Here is a 21,687-nt window from a genome sequence, read left to right on the forward strand (position 1 = left end):
TTTAACTAAAATGCCTGTGAAGCAGAAAAGGACCATTTAGAATATCAGTGAACTGAATGGGTCTTGGCTCCAGGAAAGGAGAGAAGGCTCCTGCCTGTTCTGAATATGCAGTGTGATTGCTCTTTGATTTGGTTTCTCCTTTGTGAGAAAGCCAGGTGGGAGGCAGTGAGACCAAAGCAAGATTTTCAGGTGTCTTTGAGCATAGCCTTGGAACCACAGGCAAGGCCTTCTAAGGAAAGATTTCCCCTGAGCTCAATGGGCCAACCGATCTAGGGGCAAAACTGACTTTGGAAGGGTGGATTGAAAAGGGGAAGGCAGCAACCGAAGCTCTGGACGGTCTGTCCCATGACCTGTTACGTGGGGGAGAGTAGATGTGCCTGTGTCACCGAGAAAACTCCATCCCTGCCTGGCCACATCTGAAGGGCACTTTCTTGCTCAATTACAAATCTATCACCTAAGAATCTGCAGCAGATCCATTATCATTCACGGAGACATAGCCCCCACCATGGCTTTACTTATTTTAGTATTGGAAAGGAAACACAATTTTGCACATGTCTCTCTCCCTCCCCTTATCTTGTGTGTAATCCAGGCTTTCACTTAACTCAGCCATCTCCTTGCACCCTGGAATAATACACGACCCATTTTCATGCTTGAATGGGAGCTGAGTGTACAGGAAGGGCTGCTTCCCGCCCTATTCTATCTTTGCAAGACAGAGCTAGAAGAGAAGCCTCCTCTACGTTTGTTTCTGGAGGTTTCCACACAGCAGTAAGTGAAGAAAAGGCCTGTCCAAGGCCTACTTAACTAGATCAGTGCTGACCGATAAATTGGATTTGGTGAGCTGCTGAGAACGCTGCACTTTGGAACGACTTGGTTTAGCTGATGGGGAACCCAGGACAAGTCCACTGACCCTATTCCCTAGAGAGACAAACTGGGCTTCTTTCCCCAAACTCTTCTAAAGGTTTGGGATGGAGGGAAAAACAATGCTAATCTTATTTTCATCTATAGAATTCCTCCCTGTCAATCACAAATGCATGAAAGAGCCTAAGCTCAGGAGTCAGATTACATAGCCAGCTGCAGAATTGAGGGTGGCTCTTTGGGTTGTCCTACCTCTGCCACAGGTGCCACCAATAGGATGGCATGTTTGAACCGTTGTGTCCAGGACTCCATGTTGACACAAAAGCTTTTCTATGCCCTTTATAGGCTGAACTGGGAATGACACTGGCAACTGTCGCCTCCACTCCAACTCTAAAAAAGAGGACCTTGAACCTGTAACCTTTGGGTTTTTAACATTCAAACCATTTAAAAATGGGTGGGGACACGGTGGGGTGGGGGCAGGCTGGGGGTAGGGTGATGGAAAATGCAGGGACGCACAGTGGAACTGTGGACAGCCAGTCGTGGGCCTCCCTAAAGCATGCTGCTGAGTATTTCCGACACAGGGGAGGGGGTCGGGCCCTCTGGGCTCATCTCCGGGCCCGTGAGGCTGGGCAGACCCGAGGGGCCTCCGGCGGGCGGGCTCAAGGATTCCCAAGGCTTGGCGTCCATCAGGGCCGCGGGGTAGGGCTCCACGTAGATGCGGCGCACCGCAGGCCTGGGATCCTGGAGGCTGCCCTTCCGCTCCTCTGGGAGGCTGGCGGCGTGGGCCAGAGCCAGGCCCCGCGGCCCTTCTTGGGCAGGTGCCAGCCGCTCAACTTCCCCGGGCTCCTGGCCCAGGCCGCAGGCCCGGGACAGCTGCTGCGTGTACACGCCCTCGGACAGCGACAGCGACTGCGTCTCGCTGTGCATGCGCAGCCAACGGTAGTGGTGGCTGAAGCCGCCATAGTGCGGGGACTTGGCCAGCTTCCGCTTTCCCAGGAAGCCCAGCGGCGGCCGCGCGCCCGGTGCTACTTTGGCGTGGTTCTTGGGCGCGGGGCCTGTGAGGGTCAGGCTGTGCAGGAGCTCGGTGCACGAGTGGTCGGCCTCGGGCCCCGGGCCGCGGCCCTGGGCATCCTGGCGTGGCCCCGATGGAGGCTTCGTGTCGTGCACCTGCAGGACGTCGGGGGCGCTTCCGCTCAGGCCACTTCGGGCCTGCTGGGCGATGTCGTGCGATGACAGGTAGACCAGGTCCAGCTCTCGGGGGCTCAGGGCGTCACTGGAGTCGTAGTCGCTGTCAGTGGGGAGGAAGACTTCGGAGCAGCCTTCTTCGTCAGAGCAGGGCTGTGAATCTGCAAAGCCAGAGACTGCTGTTAGAGACAAGAGAAACTCCTAGCCAGGGCTCAAGGAGGGTCCTGTGGTTGAGGCCCTCCCCCATCCCTCTTCCGTGCCTAGAAGGGCTTGCGCTTCGTTTAGTGGTCTGCTCTCATTTCTTGACATTTTAATAATTTTTGAACAAGGGGCCGCACTTTTTCATTCGGCGTAGGGCCCTGTAAGTTCTTAGCTAAAAGGGAAAGGAAGGAGAGGAACTCGGACAGGACCAGCCACCCTTTGCGGCAGCAGAGGGGAACGTGCCCTCCTTCCCCACATCTGATTTTACTGTTCACTGGGCTTGTGGAGAGAGGATGAAACAGGAACAAAGCTGGATGTCATTCATTTATTTGTTCCCTAGTTTTATTTCAGAGATGATTTTTACATTTGATAAAGTAGCAGGAACTTAAAAGGGGGAAGGAAGGAGAGGAGGCGTTATGGTGGTGGAAGCCCGGGAAACCTGGTTTCAAATCCTAGTTGTCCTCCAGATTGCTCTGTGATCTTGGGAACGTTACTTAACTTCTCTGAGCTTCAGTTTTTTTATCTGCAAAATGGGGATGACAGTAGAACTTCTTACTTAGGGTGACTGTAAAAAAAAAATAAATGGTTTATATGTATAAATATTTACCACGTTGTCAGGTGTTTAAAACGAAAAAAAATTAAGGCCAAAGAAAAAAACAAAACATAAGTAAAATCAGAGGCGAAAATCAGCCTCAAAGGGCATACCACACTAATCATACTGAGCTACAAGTTAGTTCTGTAGATATTTGCCATTTAATGCACTAGTTGTTTATATCTTTTTCCCAATCAGGTTGTACATTTCTGTAGGGCAAAGACTGCCTTACAATCCTTTGAATTTCCCACAGAACTCAGTCCATAATAGGTACTTGGCAAATATATGCTCATTTTGGAAACATGAAAGTCCTCTTAAAAAGAACAAGAAATCTCTAAATTTGAGGCAATTCCATTCAAAAATCTCCACAGAATTTTCTTTTTCTTTTTTAGTATTTATTTGGTTGCACAGGGTCTTAGTTGTGGCAGGTGGGCTCCTTAGTTGTGGCATGCAAACTCTTAGTTGCGGCATACATGTGGGATCTAGTTACCTGACTAGGAATTGAACCCGGGCCTCCTGCATTGGGAACACGGAGTGTTATCTACTGTGCCACCAGGGAAGTCCCCTCCATAGGGTTTTTAAATGGAATTTAGAAAATTGATTTTAAAATTTATCTGGAAAAGAAAATTTGTGAGAATAGCTAACTTTTTTTGAGGTACAGTAGGGAGGAGCCTGATTTATGAGGTATCAAAACATATTATAGAGGTTTGGTAATTAAAACTTTGTAGTATTGGTGTACAGATGGACAGATGGATCTGTAGAACAGAAATGTAAAGTCCAGGAACAGTCTTAATTCAGTGTGATAATTGAACATGTGGTAAAGATAGCATTTGAAAGTAGGGGAGTGAATAGATTATTCAGTATATAGTGTTGGGACAATTGGTTATCCCTTTAGTAAATTATTAGAGAAAGTCCTGCCTCATCTCAAATATAAAAATAAATTCCATGTAGTTTAAATATAACAAGCAAACTGTACAAGTATTAGAAGACAGTATGTTTGTAATTTTCGGTAGGAAGGTCTTTCTAAGCAAGACAAAACCCCAGAAGCCAGAAAAGAAGTGACTGATAAATTTGACTACATTAAAGTTTAATACTTTGTAAAAACAAATGATCACATAAAGTAAAAAGGTAAGTGGTCGATTGGAAGAAAATAGTAATAACATGTATAACAAAAGATTAATATACAGGATGTATATAGATCTCCTGTAAATCAGTAAGAAGACAATCTGAACAGGTAGAAGATAACCAACAATTCAAAGAATAATTAATACAAATGGCCAATAAGCATAATAAAGATTTTCAACCTAGGTAGACTATAATTACTAATTAGGTAGTAATTTGGGAAATGCAAGTTGAAGCAAAAACATTGCCCATCAGATCTGCTGAAGATAAAAATGATAATCTCTTGTATTGGTGATGTGTGGGAAATCAGGAACCCTCATATAATGGTGGTGGGAATACAAACTGGTCTGGCTCTTTGGATAGCAGCTTGGTAGAATATATTAAAAATGTGCATATCATTTGTCCCAGCAAGTCCTTTTTCAGATATCTATGTTTGAGAAATTGTCCCTGTGTGTACATGGAGGCATTTACAAATTGTTCACTGTAACATGATTTATAAAACTAGAAATAATCTTGTGGCTGAGACTACTGTGAAAGGAAGACTTAGAGACACAGAAGCATTAAGAAAAGAAAAATAGTTTAAGAAAAGAAAAATACTTTACTTGGCAAAGTTCTGCAAGGGAGTCCAAATCCAGTGCTGGCTTGCTGATGAAAAAATACAACAGGTATTTAAAGTAAAAACCCACAGGGTTACAAGGTTATAGTTAGTCGTGCATGGTGGAAAATCAGTATGGTGGAAAATCAGTATGATTATCATAAGAATACTGTAAACTTAAGGGAAAAAAATTTTGTTAGGGAGTCAGTAATTTACACAAATGGGATTAAGGTTTCTTCTATTTTAGGGACCAGAACCAGATGTAATAGATATATTTTTTGCTTGTTTGTTTATATCAGGGTCAGGGTATGAAGTGTTTCTTTTCCTCTTTTCTTTTTCCTGACTGTAGAAGATGACGTTGCTTACTCATTGGCAGGGAAAGATTTCAGTTTTGTTCTCTTGCTGCTGGCTGCTACCCAATATCCATTATCCTTTTTTAGTTACAAAATCTTAAATTTTGTATGAGACAGCAGTGCATTCATGTAAAAGACCACGTTTTTTTCAGCTTCCTTTGCAGCTAGGCATGGTCACATAACTAAATGCTGGCCAGTGAGCTAGAACTGAAAGTATGGTATGAAACTTTTGGAAGGCTGCATTAGAGGAGCTGGCTTAGCTGGGAGATAGGCCATTTTGTTTTTCCTCTTTCCTTCCAATTGCCTGTAACAAGATGTGTTGGCTGGGCTCACAAGGCAACCTCGGAAAAGGAAGCCATGTGCTAGGATGGTGGAGCTGAAAAAGGGGGCATGGTATCTGAAGACGATGGAGTCCACATACTGTTGCTGAATTGTCTACCTCTGGGCTTCTTTCACATAAGAGCGAAATAAAATATCTTGTGTTAATGACACCCTTACTTAGGTTTTCTGTAACAAGGGTCCAGACTTAATCCTAACTGATAACAAGCCTGAATGTTTATTATTAGGAGAATGGTTTAAAAATTTGGGCACATCCATACTATGGAATGTTATCCAGCAGCTACAAAGAATGAGATCAACCCTTATGTGGTTCTTTAAATAATGGCTATCAAAAAGGACTCCCTTTTTATTTTGGGGGTTTCTACTCATCTGTTCAAGGGTCTCCTCAAACAAAGCCTTCTTTAGGAAGCAGCCCCCAACTGTCCCAGAAAGGATTGCCCACTTGTCTGCACCGCTGAAGTAGTTTTTCCTTCAATTATCCTTTCGCACTTAGCCTGTATAGACTTGTATTATTAGTTATCTTTTTAAATGCAAATATAACATCCTGGTTTCCTGGTTGGACCAGAGCCCTCTTAGGGCAAAGATATTTAATTCATCCATTTATTCAACAATGAAGATTTTGTTTTGCTTCAGCTGCTGCTCTAACAGAAACACTGTGTTTGGTGGCTGACTGAATATAAAATTAATAACAAAGGATCTGCTTCAGGGATTTTACTGTTTTAATGGAGGCAGGGGCATATATGCATCTATGAGACTGTGGAAGAACATACCTTTTATAAAAGAAGTTTAGCAAATAAGATGCAGGTTTATAGGAAGGAGATCACATTTTATTGGGACAGGATTGATAAAGTACTCCATCATCTCTATTTTTTCTCTCCATTCATTCATCTCTATTTCTATCTATTTAATTTATTTCTTCACTTTCAAAAAGTGTTTTGAGGCAGCTTTTAATAATAAATATGCAAATGTTGATGAGAGGCTTAGAAACCAGAGAGGAAAATGAAACAATACAGGTAGTTCTGTTTGACTATAATATGGGAACAGGAATGGAATTTTGGGAAAATGAGGCTACAAAAGTAAGATGCCAGCAGTTTCACTCTTGGGAATTATCCTAGAAAAATAAAGTTTATTTTCATGCAGGAACTTGTATATGAATGTTCATAGCAGTTTTATTGGTATTAGCTCCAAACTGGAAACTACCCAAATATCCTTCAGTGGGTGCATGATACATCCATACAGTGGAATAATACTCATCAGTACAAATAAAGAATTCCATTTATGTGACATTCATGAAATAATTATAGAGATGAAGTACAGATTTGTACTAGCCAGGGGCAAGGATGTGGGGAGGGGTGGTGGGTAAGGCTATAAAGGGGTAACAGAGGAAGTTTGGTGGTGACAGTACAATTGAGTATCTTGACTATGGTGGTGATTATCCAAGGCCGCACATGTGACAAATTACATAGAGCCTGACAAATTACATATAAGCGAGCCTGCATGCTTATGTGCATGTGCACACACACACATACATACACACATGCACATGTGTATGTATAACTGGTGAAATCTGGATAAACTGTGCATTATACCAGGTTCTTGGTTTTGATATTGTATTGATATAAGAACTGTGTAAGATGTGAACACTGGGGAGAGGCTGGGGGAAGAGAACATGGGAATTCCTGTACATTTCTTTGCAACCTGCTGTTCTTATAATTATTTTAAATAAATGGTTAAAAGAGGTTATTTAATTTTTTTAAAAGGTAGGGTGGAGCCAGAGGAGAGCAGTGAATGCCTAGATAAGGAGTTTGTACCTAATTTTGTCACCAGTGGGTAATTATCAGAGAATTTTGAAGACATAATTGACAAGATGAGAGCTGTGATTTAGGATAATTATGTAGCAGGTAGGATGTAAGAAGAACTGGATCAGGAGGAAACAGCAGGGAGGCCAGCTGGGAGGCTGTTGTCCAAGCTATGTTTCCTTTAAATATTTACATTTTTTAGGTTGTGGGGCTGAGCAAGAGTGGTGGTTACATGGAAGAAAAGAGAAGTCCAGGAAGGTCATTCATTCAAAGATGTTTACTGAGCACCTATTTTGTGATAGACAGACATGGTCTCTGCTTTCAGGCAGCTCACAGAGGGAGGATTAGACAATAAGAATATACATAAGATTAACTTCAAAGAGTGTAAAGTTCTATGAATAAAATGAAACTGGACTTCAGCTAGAGAGTGACTTGGGAGGGAGGTTCTTTTAATAAGGTAGCCAGGGGAGGAGTCTCTGGAGTCTAGATGAGACCTCAGTGATCAGAAGGAACCAGCTATGTGAACATTTTAGAGAGCAGTCTTCCAGACAACTTGGAGAAAGAAGTGCAAAGGCCCTGAAATGACTAATAGGTTTCAGGCCTTGGTGCCTGGGAGATAGGAGTAGCATTAAACCAGAGGAGTTTAATTGCAGCAGGGTTGGGCAGTGGAAGAGATGGTAAATTTAATTTGGGACAGGTTGAACTTAAGCAATTGGCCAAAGCATCCTGGAGGGATGGAATGGGAATGTGGTAGGGTAGCAAAGTTGAGGGAAGATGTTTGTGGGTAGAGAAGAAGGAACTGTTGGAAAGGGAACTGTTGAAGATATGAGTAGTACGTTGATGGAAATAACAAGGCGGGGTGATCACTAGGGAGCACAAGTGCTGTCATTGGTCCTTAGTGAAAAAGATGTAAGGACTCCTGGTTAGGGAAGAAGACAGACATAGCTTTTCAAGTTAAAAGGAGAGAACTGGATAAAGGCTTGGGCTGAATGACTTTGAAATTCTTAAAACAAATTTTAGACAGTACTTTTCCCTATCTTTAGTGGGAAAAATTGGGAACTGCAAGTAATCGGGTGTCAGAACTGTTGGCTGTTTTTGATGATGGCAGTGGTAGGTGCCACAGGGGTCATAAAAAAGAGAGGTTAACTGAAGATTTGAAACTGGGCTGGAAATAAGATCCATGCAATTAATTGAAAATTGACTTTAGTTGAACTTTCTTCTCTAGCTGATCACTGTTGTCTATTCAGCTATCCATATGTACTATTCATTTGCATCCACAATAGTAATAACAATACTCGCTATTTACTTAGTACGCACTGTGGGCCAGCCATCATGCTAAGTGCTCTAGGTGCTTTATCTTACTTAATTTTTACACCAGTTCCCATTCTGCAGATAAGAATACTGAAGTCTAGGCTTATTAAAATTTCCAATTCGTATAAGCTGGTAAGTGGCAGAATAGGAACCTACACGCAGATTTGACTCACTCCAAAGACCTGCTCTACTGCCATTTACCTTAGAATTCCCATGGCTTTCTGTGGAAGCTTTCTGAGGGCTGGGACCTGGTTCATCTGATTCACTTTGCACGGCGCCCACACATAGCTATATTAAGCTCTTAGAGAAACACGTTAGGTCTTGTATTAGTTTCCTGTGGCTATTGTAACAAATTACCACACACTCATGGCTTAAAACAACAGAAATTTATTCTCTCACAGCTTTGGAAGCCGAGAAAGTCTGAAATTAAGGTGTCAGCAGGGTTGCACTCCCTCTGGAGGCTCTAGGGGAGAATACTTTCTTGCGTCTTACAGCTTCTGGTGGCTGTTGGCATTCCTTGGGCTGCATCACTCCAATCTCGGCTTCTGTCTTCACATGCACTCTCGTCTGTGTCTTACAAGGACACTTGTCGTTGGATTTAGGGCTCACCTGGGTAATCCAGGATGATCTTATTTCAGGACCTGAATCATCTTTTTCCACATAAGGTCACATTTGCAGGTTCTGAGGGTTAGGACATGAACGTGTCTTTTTAGTGGCCACCATTTAACCCACTAGAAATCTGATAGTAAAAATGATATGTCTAGAAGCAACTGCTGAGGAGTTTGTGTCACTTTTTTCCTCTCTCCAGACCATATCAGATCAAATGCTCTATAAGAACGGTTTGCACTTTGACCTCTCAGCGTACAAATAGTGAGCATTTGTTGGTTGTAGGGGAATAAGGAGTATATGAAGGTATGCTTTAAAGGGCTGACATTCTAATATTTCAGTGGAGCATCATATTTTAAGACTCAGTCTCTCAGGAAGAGCCTGTGCTGATTTCCCCAGGTGGAGTTAGTTGCTCAGTTCTTTTGGTTCATAAAGCATTTTATTTATATCTCTGTTACTGCATTTATCAAGGTTTATTATAAATTATTCACTTGTATTTTTATCTCCCTCATTAACTGTGAACTCTAGAGGGCATGCACTATGTCTTGTTCATCTCTGCTTAGTAAATGTTGAAGAAGCCAGTCAGTGAAGGAATGGGCTAAGGAAGGAGTCAAGCAAAGGGACATGCAAATCCTCTATTTCCCAGATCATCTGATCTGAGCATGGACATATGAACAGACCATGAGGACTAGAGTGTGAATTAATCATCACTGTATTATTAGCCTCTTGTACTGTATCTGGTACATACAAGGCTCTCAGTAAAGAATGCTGGGTTGAACTGAAACTGAAACGAATATTGAAATCTGAGCGCTTACAGAGCAAAGAGATTTGATTGCCTCTTAAAAGCAATACTGAAAGCAGCCTGAAAAGATCTAATTTACTTCATCTGCCATAGAAATGTCTGAAAACAATCACCTAAATCATTTTGCTTTATTTCATTTTTTTCATTTTGCTTTATATTTGGTGGTACTTGACTTGAGTCAGCCCAGTTGTATCAGGAAGAACAATTATCTTAAAACTAGACAAACCTGGGCTGAAGTCCTGTCTTGTTCCTTACTGTGTATATGATCTTGAGCACATCACTTAGCCCCTCTGAACTTAGCCCCTTCATCTGTAGCATGTAGGTAATTATGTTACCTGTCTTCCATTGGTGCAATGAGAATTAAATTTGTTAAAAATACTTTAAGTGCCTTACAAACAGAAGGGGTGTTAATATTATTGAAATCCTTTCCACTTTTATTTTTTTATTAAACAAATTTGTTTTTATTTATTTATTTATTTATTTATTGGCTGCATTGGGTCTTCGTTGCTGTGGGCTTTCTCTAGTTGCGGCGAGTGGGGGCTACGCTTTGTTGCTTTGTTGCGGTGGCTTCTCTTGTTGCGGAGCATGGGCTCTAGGCGCGTGGGCTTCAGTAGTTGTGGCACGGGGGCTCTAGAGTGCAAGCTCAGTAGTTGTGGCGCATGGGCTTAGTTGCTCCGCGGCATGTGGGATCTTCCCGGACCAGGGCTCGAACCTGTGTCCTGTGCATTGGCAGGCGGATTCTTAACCACTGCACCACCAGGGAAGTACTCTTTCCACTTTTAAATAGAGAATAACTAGAAAGCATATCAAGAGGTGACTCATTAAAGTACAAACCAGTAATCAGAAAAACTTCAAGATTTTGCTGTGAGAATGGTGTTGGTAATAAAGGAGAACAGTAATCTCTTGAAGGGTGTCTTGTGTTAGTCCAGTACTGTATTTCTCATCCTAGATTTAGCACTGAATTTGTAAATGATGTGAATTCTTTACTGTAGCTCCCAGGAGCAAGGGAGATAGGAGATAAATCAAGAGAAGAGCTAGTTATAACTGTAGTAACCCAGGGAAGAGATGAAAAAGGCTTGAGTATGGAGTGGTAAATATTATCTTGTAGGTTCAAAGACCTACACTTTGGAAGCACTGCTCTAGTGGGAGTCTAAATATTTGACTTTCATGGTGGTTGTATTATTTATTATAGGACTTAGTGGAACCGATTGCTTAGAGTGGGATACCCCTCCCAGAACAAGCTGGGAAAATCTCCAGGATGCCAGCCAGGGCACTGAGGAGAGTCTCCAGGGATTTAGGCCACTGCCACTCCCTCCCTTCCTGGAAAAGAATGCAAAGTGCAGCTTCCACCCCCAGATCCAGGCCATATGCTCCATTAAGCATTGTAGGCGCCTTGCCCAGTTGTTATTTTAATAAACCTGGTTGTGCTCCTCAATTTCCCTTAGAGGGCCCACTGGGCAGGCCAGCACTGGTAGAACCTTGCATTTCCCCTCTGGTTGACCCAAGAGCTGTTTGATGGAAGTTCTGCCCATAGTATTAGGGCTGGCTTAGGAAGCTTGGCTTTCTTGCCATTGTAATGGGTGTTGCAACTCCTGGTCTCTGTGGATCAGGCCAACAACAGCAGAGTAGAATTGATGTGGATTTTGAGGGCTTTATGGGGAGATGACATTGCAGGAGAGAATAATTGATTTAAAGCCATTGCTTTTCTCTTAAAGGCAGGGGGCATGGCAGGATGGAAAGAAAGGAATAATAAGAAGTATTTGCCCTAAAAATCTATCTTCACATTTTTAATATGTCACTGTCCAAATTGCTACTTTTTGTGTGTGTGCTTCATTGAATCTGTTTCTACTGTGTTTGAGTAGAATTTAAGTAATTTAGATATAAAGAATTTTAATAAACCTCTCATCAGGCCTTGGGTAGAACCTCAGGGGCTTGTTCACCTTCTAATTTCCCATCTTCAGATTCCTGTTGATATTTTTTTTCTTTGATCTGTTTAGTTTATGCCATAGTGTTCTTAATCTTAACATCATCTGGGAAAAGCTTACCAGGAAGATTTACATTTGGAAGATCAGGATAATCTTCACATATATCTGAAGGAAACAATGCCCCCCTCCCCCCGGTTGCCTCACCCATGTGTCACTAGGAGAAATAGCGGTGTTGGAAAAAAAAAAAATTGCTGCTGCCTGTGACTACTATACCCACAGAAAAGGAGTGGGAGAGAAAATACCCATGTGATGGACCAATCATTCCACCCCTGCCTTGCGCTGCCTTTTCTAGGAGCCAACTTTCCTCCTTGGGTCCTTGGGAGATGCTTAATTTTAATTGACTCAGAGGAGTTCTACTTTGTGTTTGAAAACCACACAGAAATGGGAAGTAAGTTAAAGAGTTCCATTGCCCTCCCACCCTGTTTGTCCAACCACATACACACACAAACAAATCCAAGGTACCCAACAGCCTTAGAACAGAATCTTGGGCTGGTACCAGAGTCTAGGCTTGTGATAGGCTTTATATTTCCAGCAGGCTTCTCAGAAGTTAAGAGACCCCTACTCACACAGAATGGAATTGTGTTGCAGACTTTGCCCTGTGAGCAACCACTGGGGATATACTTCTAAATTGGCTTTTTCCCTCTTCATAAATGGTTTCCAAACAATTAAAAATAGTCATACTAGTGGAGAGGACAGAGTATGCAGGAGCAGACTTCATTGCCCTGAAATGCTTTTGCTTTTGTGAGGGGATACAGTGCTAAATGTTTCTCCCAGTTATCAACAGTTTCCCTGTCACTGGGTTCCATTTTTCATTTGCTGCCCTCCACGTCTTTGTGTTTCACAGCCCATGGAATCTTGGCTTCAGAGAAATAAATGGACCCAAGAGAGAGTTATATTTTAAGAAACAGAATGATGATTGCTCACATTTTAAGTTAATAATAAAATCCGAGTGTAATTGGCCAGATCTTCCCAGCAGGGAGTGTGTGTAACCCGTCATCTGGCCAACGTGAGAATTTGGCACTTATGTGGCACAGGAGAGGCCACCCTCGTACAGCCAGGGGGGACCCACTTAGGACCCTGTGGCCAAGAGAAGATTAAACACTGGGAAAGTTCTGTGAGTAGAGAGGGCAGACAAGGGCTGTGAAGTGGAAGCAGAGTTGAAGAGTTGTTTGTAGAATTATGTGAATTGGGGAACAAAAGAGGGTATATCTATCCTGCCTTTAAAAAATGCCCTTTCGAGCCTATACCTCGCCAGCTACTGCCCTCCCTCCTCCTCCTCTTTCACAGCCAAGATTTTGAAGAGTGTATCCTTGCTGATCCCATTTACTCCCCGATCGACTTCTATTCGGTTTCTATCTCCTTTCCTTCATAAACTGCTGTCATCAAGGTTACTGACGACTTCCTTGTCAAAAACAAAAAAAAAAACAAAAAAATAGAAGCTTTTCAGTTTTATTTAACCTTTTACCATCATTTGATATGTTTTAATTTCTGTGACACTACTCTCTTGATTTTATCTTCTTCCTCTGGTTGTTACTTCTTAGTTTAAGAAGTCTCGCTGTTCTGTTCCACAGGGATCCTTCCATAGTCTCCTCTCTTCCTCTACCTGCTCTCTTTAGGAAATATCAAGCATTTTCATAGCTTCATCATTCGTATGTCAACAATTATTAAATCTATATTATTAGTCCAGTTCTCTTTTCTGAGCTTCAGACCCCATACATCTTGTTTTTTTTTTTGAATGTTTCTTTTTGCATGGGATGTCCCAAAGCTAACCTAAATTCAACATGCCCATTCGCTCAAGCTTGTTTCTTCTCCTGCCTAACCTGTTTTTGGTAAATAGTATCATAATGTCCTGAGGCACTGTCTCCTCTGTTAATAAGCTTCCTAATTGATCTCCTGCTTCCAACATTGGTCTCTTCAAGCAACATACAGATTGGATTCTAAAGAAAATTCAGATTATATCAATCCTTGCTTAAAAGTTTTCAGTGGCTTTCCATCACAGGTAGAGTAAAATTCCAACTTCTTACCGTGCCCTGCCTGATCTGGCCCTTGCCTTTCTCTGTACCCCCTCTCTTACCACTAGCCCCTTTGTTCACTCTGCTCCAGTACTTTGGCTTTCTTTCCACCCTCACCCACCTCAGGGCCGTTTGCTGTTTTGTTGCTTGGAATATTCCAACTCCAGATCTTTGTATAACTGGATCCTTTTTTTGTGGCTGGTTCAAATGTAACCTTCACAGCTAGGTCTCTGCTGTTCATCCTAGTGGATTCAGCACTCTCCCTACCCACCTTGATTGCTGTTTTGTATTATGCATTGGAATATTCACTATTTGAAATGATCTTGTTTATATTTTCATGTTAGCTCTGTGGGAGCACAGACTTTGCTTTGTTTATCATTATATCCCTGTTACCTTGAAGAGTGCCTGGAACATAGTGGGTAACCAATAAATGTTGTTTTAAATGAAAAAAAAAAAAAGGCAGTATCCTTAGATCCTGAGTGCAGCCAGACTGCTTGCCGTTCCCTGAACTACAACACAGTTGCACATTCTGCTTCCTCTTCCTATAATGCTTTCCTCTTTCCTCTTTTTCAGCTCAACTCCTACTTATCTTTCAGTACTTGACTTTGTCACCTCTTCCAGGAAGCTCTCTTTGATCTTATGATTTCCTGGTTAACACCTTCATTAGACTCTGTAGCACCCTATGCATGTCCTCATTATAGCACATATGCAATTAGTATGAAATTGCTTGTTAATGTATCTGTCTCCCCTGTTAGATTAGCTTCTGGCAGGGATGGTATTTTATTTGTATACCCAGCCCACTGGGAATCTACAAAAATCTACTTAATTATTTTGTTGAATTATTTGTTAAATCATAGAATCCTTTGGTAATGTAAATTAGCTGTCCCCCAAGTTCTTACACTAGCCAAGATTTGATTTTCAGACATTGATGTTTTAAAAATGTACATAACCTTACTTATAGAAAAGGTTCACGTCCCCACTGAAGTTTTCTGTAATAAGAATAACATTAAATACTATACTTACAATTTATTGTCTACTATGTGCCGTGAACCTCTGACATAGATTGTCTTATTCACAAATAACTTTTCAAGGTGTATATGTTATTATTCTCATTTTACATATGCAGAAACTGAGACTTACACGTAGTAATCTGTTCAAGCGCATATAGCTAGCAAAAAAAAGCTGGAATTTGAATCCAGGTCTTTGATTTCTAAGCCCAAGCTCTTTCTGCTACGCCATGCTGCCCCCTATGGGACAAGTTCACATTTCAGAACTGTTTATTAAAAATATCAATTATTATCATTGTAAAGCTTATAAAATTTGAGGTTTTATAAGCTACAGAATCAGGAAGTTTGCTTTGAATACCACTATTTTAATCAACTAGAAAAATGGCATTAGTTTTAACATGTTCTAGGCAAGAGCATTATATTGTCTGTGACTAGTATGCTTTCTCTCTGTTTATAAGCATAAGGGTGTTTTGTAGAAGTTTGTATTAACTCAACTATGTTTTTTCAGTTAGTATTTGCTATGTAAACTCCAATTGAATTCCTGAGAGTGGAGGCGACTTGCTAGGCCTCTCCTCCAGCTTGTCTGTAAGTTGTCTCCTGATTGTTGTATCTATGATGAGACCAGTCTACTTATTTGGCCTCAGGCTCAGGATTCTACTGTATCCACGGTTTCTCTCTTTCCCAACTCTCACCCCACGATATTGGTGCCATGTGGGTGGGAAGCTTGCCATGAACTTTACCCAGGCTAGGACCTACTTCCTGCCTCATTCCTGTCAGTCCCTCCCTATTTACTGGAGGCTGGGCCTGTTCTCTTTATTACCTGGTTTTGGTTAAATGCCTTTTGTATCTTGGAAGCTTGGACTAGAACTGGACTGAGTCTTCCCCACCCCTAAATGGAGGTGATCTCAGGTCATTGCCCTAGCTTCCTACCCCTCCCCGTTCTGATTTTGTTTCCTCTGTGCTTCTAGACTCTTACCACTGAGCAGTGTTTCCTCCTGCTTGCTGGAACTCATGACTTAGCACAAAAGAACCTCATCAATGGAGACAGGACCAAGAATCTGGTGACTGAAATACAGAACTTTAGATCTTACTGCTTACCACTCACTGCCTTTCTTCTGTGCATCTCTGGGGATGGGGATGGTGATGGAAGACAGTCTATATGTGATGATGTAGAATTGATCTTCTTTAGGTTCTGCTCATCTGAGGGGTCTATCAGCTTAGTGATGGATAAGCCAGAAACTGGTTGTTTGTATCTTGCATAATGTAGAGCATCCATGATCCACCTCATTTCACGCCAAACTTCATCAATTTGCTTTGGGATAAAATGGTAAAAGACATTAATTATCAAACAGGTTTAAAAAGGTTTAAGTTTCCCTGAGAGTCCAAGATGATACATTTTCCACAGTATTGGTTTTGAGCAAGGGTAAAATATTTTCAACATAGGTTTGCTAAACCAGAAAACACCTCTTCTTTATAATCTCTTGTGTCTTGCATGTTTTTACCTGAGAGGCTATTTCATTTAGTGCAAACAGTGGAAGACCTGGATTCCAGCTGGGACCCACAACTTACTGGTTCTATAACAACCTTTGGCAAATTACTTGACCTTTTCCAGCCTCAGATGCCTTATTTGTGAAATGTGGACAAGACATTTCCCCTTTTATACCTCACAGGACTGCTGTGACGACTGGGTGAAATGATATATTTGAAGGTCCTTTGTAAAACTGCAGGGTACATTTCTCATACATATGAAGTGTTATTAATTCTCAGCATGTAATGAAATATTCCTCATTAGGATATTATGGGGAAGGCATATGATGAAGTCTGAATTTCAGAACAGGTGAAGAAAGGAATGTAGTTTTAGTTCTATGTGAACTAGAAGAACAAAGCATCACTGGAATAAGCAGAGATTCTTGGACCTATTTTAATAGAAATAACTTTCATATATTAAACTTACTTTCTTACATATAAGTGCTTCTAAAGTACAAAACAGCTTAAACAGCGTATTCTTCCTAAGTAATTTAAACATCCTTGTAATTTTACAGTAGCCCATTTGATTTCTGGGTTACCAAAGTGATTTTAACATTTTCATTATAAAGTATAATAGTTGTTACTCAGTTGTAAAAGTCATTCATATTTTTGTGTCTATCACTGTAGATGACAGATATTCTCCCAAATCTTAATAGACACTGTCCATAAACTTTCTGGTTATTCTGACTCTCTCCAAGGAGGTTGTTAATGACAATTTTTCATGGGACCCTGGAGCTTGTGATAGGCTTTGCATCTAATTTCACTGGGTGCTTTGAGCAAGCCGTTAACTTCTGACCCACTTACTCAACTGTAAAAAGAAGAGGTCGTACCGAATGTCTAAGTTCCCTTCCAGCTCTGACACTTTATGATTTATCTTTGAAGAACCTTTGGAAAGTTGGTGTCACTCAGTTTCCAGGTAGAAGGTGTTCATTGTATGAATACTACAAGGTTAAGGTCTCTCTGATTGTAGAAGGGAGTATCCAGTGTTCTCTTTTATTTTCAAAATTCCTTTTTTAGGGCCTTAATGTGTACTTAAAGAATCCTCTTCAAAGAATCCACAAGCCTGGTGCTCCCAACAAACACAGAGTCTGAAACTGTGAGAGTCTGTGGTGTTCAGAGTGACAGGCAAGCTTGAGTGAACTAGTGAATGGCACTGCATCGTTGGTAGCCATTTTCCCTTGCTTTCTAGTAATGTTCTGTAATGAGAGCATTCAGGCTTTGTTAAGGCAGTGAGTTGGGCTGAAGGTTCAGCAGTGGCAGGCCCATGAGGAGGCTCTGAACAATGTAAAGAGAGAAATCTGAAGTTCAGGGGGTAAGGCTAAAATGGAAGTCCAAGTCCAGACTTGGACAGATTTTCTAAATGGGATTGTTGCTTTCTTAGCTAGCTTTTATTGATCCGACCTCATGCAGCATACTCTCATCTCAAAGTTTAAGGCACTGCATGACTATGGACAACTTTTGGACGTCCTGCCAAGGGCAGGTACTGTGCTTTTGTACCTTTAACTTTTGGCTGTGTAAAGACTAGGTACTCAATAAATGATTATTCAGCGAATGAAGGTATGAATGAATGGGTATCTAATTCTTTAGATCTCTGCCCTCGAACAGAGTTATTATGAGGATTAAGTAAGATGATGTAGATGAGTGCACCTTGTAAGCTGTACGTTGTTCTAAAGTTTTCAGTTGTCACAGTGACAATCATGGTTATTGTAGTGGACGGAATGTGGCCTCCCGGAATACATGTCCACGTCCTAGTCCCTGGAATTTGTATTACCTTGTATGATAAAAGAGTAAATATTACATTGTATGGCAAAAGATGTGATTAAGGTTAAGGATTTTGACAGGAGGAGTTCATCCTGGATTATCTGGGTGGGCCTTAATTCCAATGACAAATGTCCTCATGAAGACATTCTTATGAGAGTGAGGCAGAGGGAGATGTGGCAGTCAGAAGAGAAGGAGGCAGTGTAACCACAGAAGCAGAGATTGAAGTGAGGTGGCCACAAGTCAAGGAATGCCAACAGCCACCAGAAGCTGGAGGAAGCAGAGAACAGATTCTCCCACTCTCCAAAGGGAGTGTGACGCTGCCAACAGCTTGATTTTAGATTTCTGGGCTCCAGAACTGTGGGAGAATAAATTTCTGTTGTTTTAAGCTACCCTGTTTGTGGTAATTTATTACAGCAGTCCTAGGAAATGACTACAATTATTAACAATCTACTTGTTCTCTTTGGATGGATTGCTTTAGCCTTATTGCTGAGGATGGATAGTGAGAGTTAGTGTAGAAATTTAAAAAATTATGTGTAGAAACAATGGTTATTTCTTAACTTTTCTCAGTGATGAAGTGAAGAGGTATTAACTGAAGAAAAATCAAAAACAGGTGCAGGGAAGCCTATGGACTGAGTTTAATGGACTTAGCTAAGTAGCTCTAAAAGAAGTACAATTTTCACCCACTTCTACCTTTTACTGTTGATCTAAAAATAACTGCCAACATAATCCCCCTGATTTTAATGTCCAAATTCAGCTTCTAAAGACTTGCTGACACGTTTTTTAAAAAGAAAGACCATGAACTTACTAGGTCTGTTGGTTAAAAGTTTTGCATCCATTTCTCACCCTGCCCTTTAAAAATTTTGGTTTTCATCCCCAAAATTACACCCCTTTCTTTGTACTCAGGCAAGATAATATTTTTATTTAAATGTGAAGGTGATTGGTTTTCTCACAGCACAGTTACAAGGTGCTTGAGGGGATGATAGATTGGCTATATTTAATGAGCTGTGTTTCTATTACAGCTTAGGAGCATTTGAAGCGTTACAGTATATAAATTATAGCCTAATTGCCCTTTAGGCTTTAGCAGCTCAGGATATGCCAAGTGCCAAGTCTCAACACTTTGACATTTCTGCTGCATGTGTTGTCTGTAAAGGCTGTATACCTTATCTGTGATTTTCTGCACCTCCCCTGGCCTAGCCCTTCCCCTTTCTGGCTGCACTCCTTGGCTTCTTTTCCTTACTGTATTTACATAGACTCCCTTGCTGTTTACATTGTTTGGTTTGTGTAGTGCCTTCAGCACTGTCTTAGATCTGGAATCCTACAAATGCTCTCACAGTTGTCACTTGCCTCTGCAGATTATGGTGTGTGGTGAGCTGAGCTGTGAATGCCAGTGGGTGAATGGCTGCAGCTGGTTTTCATTCTGAGCAAGAGAGATTGAGAAGCCCAGTATAGATAAGGCGAGAGATGATATTGCATTAGCTCTGGCCAGGGAAGTTATCCATGTTGGATGGAGCAAGGCAGTCCACCGAAGGCTGTGGGTGCAAGGAGAAGGTCTGGTTTCAGCCTGGCCAAGAAGTGCTTTTCTGAACCCTTTGGGAATTAGCTTTTATCCAAGTCTACGTTTACCTGGCTGGCTGGAGAGTATGTAGAGGCCGCCCTCAAGCTGCCTGCTTTGGGAGACTGGAGCAGGCTAGAACTTTAAAGAATTCCTGGCCTGGCCTGCCTTTATCCATCCCACTTACTGGTGTGATGAACGGAAACGAGAAAAAGGCAGTGGAGCCCTAGACTAGGTGAAAGAGAGGAGTGAGAATAGTCATCTGGAAGAAAGAATGGAGCCAGAAACTCTTGGAGTAGTTTGAGACTGTGACAGACTGAAGAAAGTCAGCTTTCTTGTGTTGGAACATAGTGGATTCAGGGGAGCCTTAAGTGGAATAAAGCAGAAGTAGAACTTAAGGTATGATTAGAGAAGTGCTTCTCTAAAAATATTTATGGTTGTTAAAGAAGCCATGAAATGTTAGAGCCAACTAGGTGCTTAGGAAGGCATCTAGTCCAATTCTTTTATTTTATATATGAGGAAATTAAGGCCCCTGGATCAAATGAATTGTCCAGTACTCCAAGGTTTATCAGTAGAAGATTCAGGACTAAAAATGTATGCTAATTGTCTTCTAGTCATTATTCTTCTTACTCTGTTCCACTATGCCTTACATTGGGTTCAAAAGAGAAGCCAATCTTTCATATTCTCCTCATGCTTCATTCTTCCTTTTCCCACCACCTTCCCCCTGTCCGTGTTCTACTTTTACTGGCAATAAAGTAAGTGATGGAAATGTTTTGAATTTTTAAATACTACACTCTCAGGTCAAGAAAGCAAGTAAGTTCTTGAAAGGTTTGTTTTTTTAGTCTAAGAGGTCACCTGAAATATCTCATTTAGGATGAGAGAAGTAGGATAGGATTTGTCTGCTCACACTTTGCAAGCATATTACAATATCTTCTTCCTGAGTACTTAATAAACCCACAATCTTGCATATCATGTTTTAAAGCATTTTCCCTTCTTACTAATTAATAAGTGAATGAATGTATAATTTATTGCATACTTATTATGTGTGGGCACTTTAGTGAATGCTTTACATGCATTACCTTGCTGAATTCTCGCAGTGACACTGAGAGCTAGTACTATTATTATCATCATCCCTGTTTTACAGATGAGGAGATTGAGATTTAGAGAACTTTATTTGCCCAAAGCTCACAGCATTTCCTCATCTTAGGTCCTCATTACTTGCCTGGAGGGTTGCAATAGCTTCATATCTGGTTTCCCTGCCTTTAGTCTACTTCTCCTTAAATCTAGGAACGGTATGTAAATTATTTTAGTAGCCAATGAGAATGAGTACTTACTATAAACAACCAGTGTGGCCATACCAATGCGAACGGAAGGAATATCCTCTCCTGCGTGAATCCATCCTAAACATCTGTGAGAACCTATAACTGACTTTCTCCAAAACTTTGGCCAGGTCCCTATTCCCTGCAGAATCAAGTACAAATATCTTACCATGGCCTTTAACAAAGCCCTTGTGTGATCTGATCTCATTGCTACTTTCATTTTTACCTAATTTCTCACTAGTGCCCTTTACTCAGTTTATGCCCCAGCTAATCTTGACTACTCATCATTCCCCAGATACGATTTTTCTGCTCTCTCTGCCTTATCTGTTGATTCTTTTTCTTTGCCTCTTAGTCTATTTCTCCTCACTACAGACTAACCCATCCCTATAGGCCCAGCTCAGTTACATCTTCTATGGCAACTTTTTTATGCCCACAAATGTAGGTAAATTTTTACTTCCTTGTGTTGGCACAAAACTTTTTTTTTTTTGTACCTCTCTTTTGGCACCTAACTCATTTTACAAATAGTGTTTGTACACATTTCTTGTCTACCCTAATGCATTTTAAATGCTTTAAGGTCAGGGACCATGTGTAATTCAACTTTGTATCTCCCTTACAGTGCCTGACACCTGGGTGTCCAACAAATATTTATTAGATGGACCTGAATATATGTCAAAGTGATATTTATGGTGGGGCTATTGCTATTACAGAAGTCCACACTTATCCATGGTTTTGCTTTCTGCAGTTTCGGTAACCATTGGTCAACT

At 41.3% G+C, this 21,687-nt stretch overlaps 1 protein-coding gene across 1 annotated transcript in view; it reads right to left on the bottom strand.

Moving 5' to 3' along the window:
* Positions 1 to 1,351: 1,351 nt before the first annotated feature.
* The window catches only part of ANKFN1 (ankyrin repeat and fibronectin type III domain containing 1), a 155,808-nt gene continuing 135,472 nt past the window's right edge, over positions 1,352 to 21,687 (bottom strand). The window contains exons 16-17 of the mRNA XM_033431762.2: positions 15,863 to 16,076; positions 1,352 to 2,201 (exon numbers count right to left, since the gene is read on the bottom strand). Coding sequence (XP_033287653.2) covers positions 1,405 to 2,201; positions 15,863 to 16,076 — 1,011 coding nt within the window. The 3' untranslated portion in view covers positions 1,352 to 1,404. The remainder of the gene's footprint in view (positions 2,202 to 15,862; positions 16,077 to 21,687) is intronic.

Source organism: Orcinus orca, chromosome 19 (assembly GCF_937001465.1).
Source record: "Orcinus orca chromosome 19, mOrcOrc1.1, whole genome shotgun sequence".
Lineage (NCBI taxonomy): Eukaryota > Metazoa > Chordata > Mammalia > Artiodactyla > Delphinidae > Orcinus > Orcinus orca.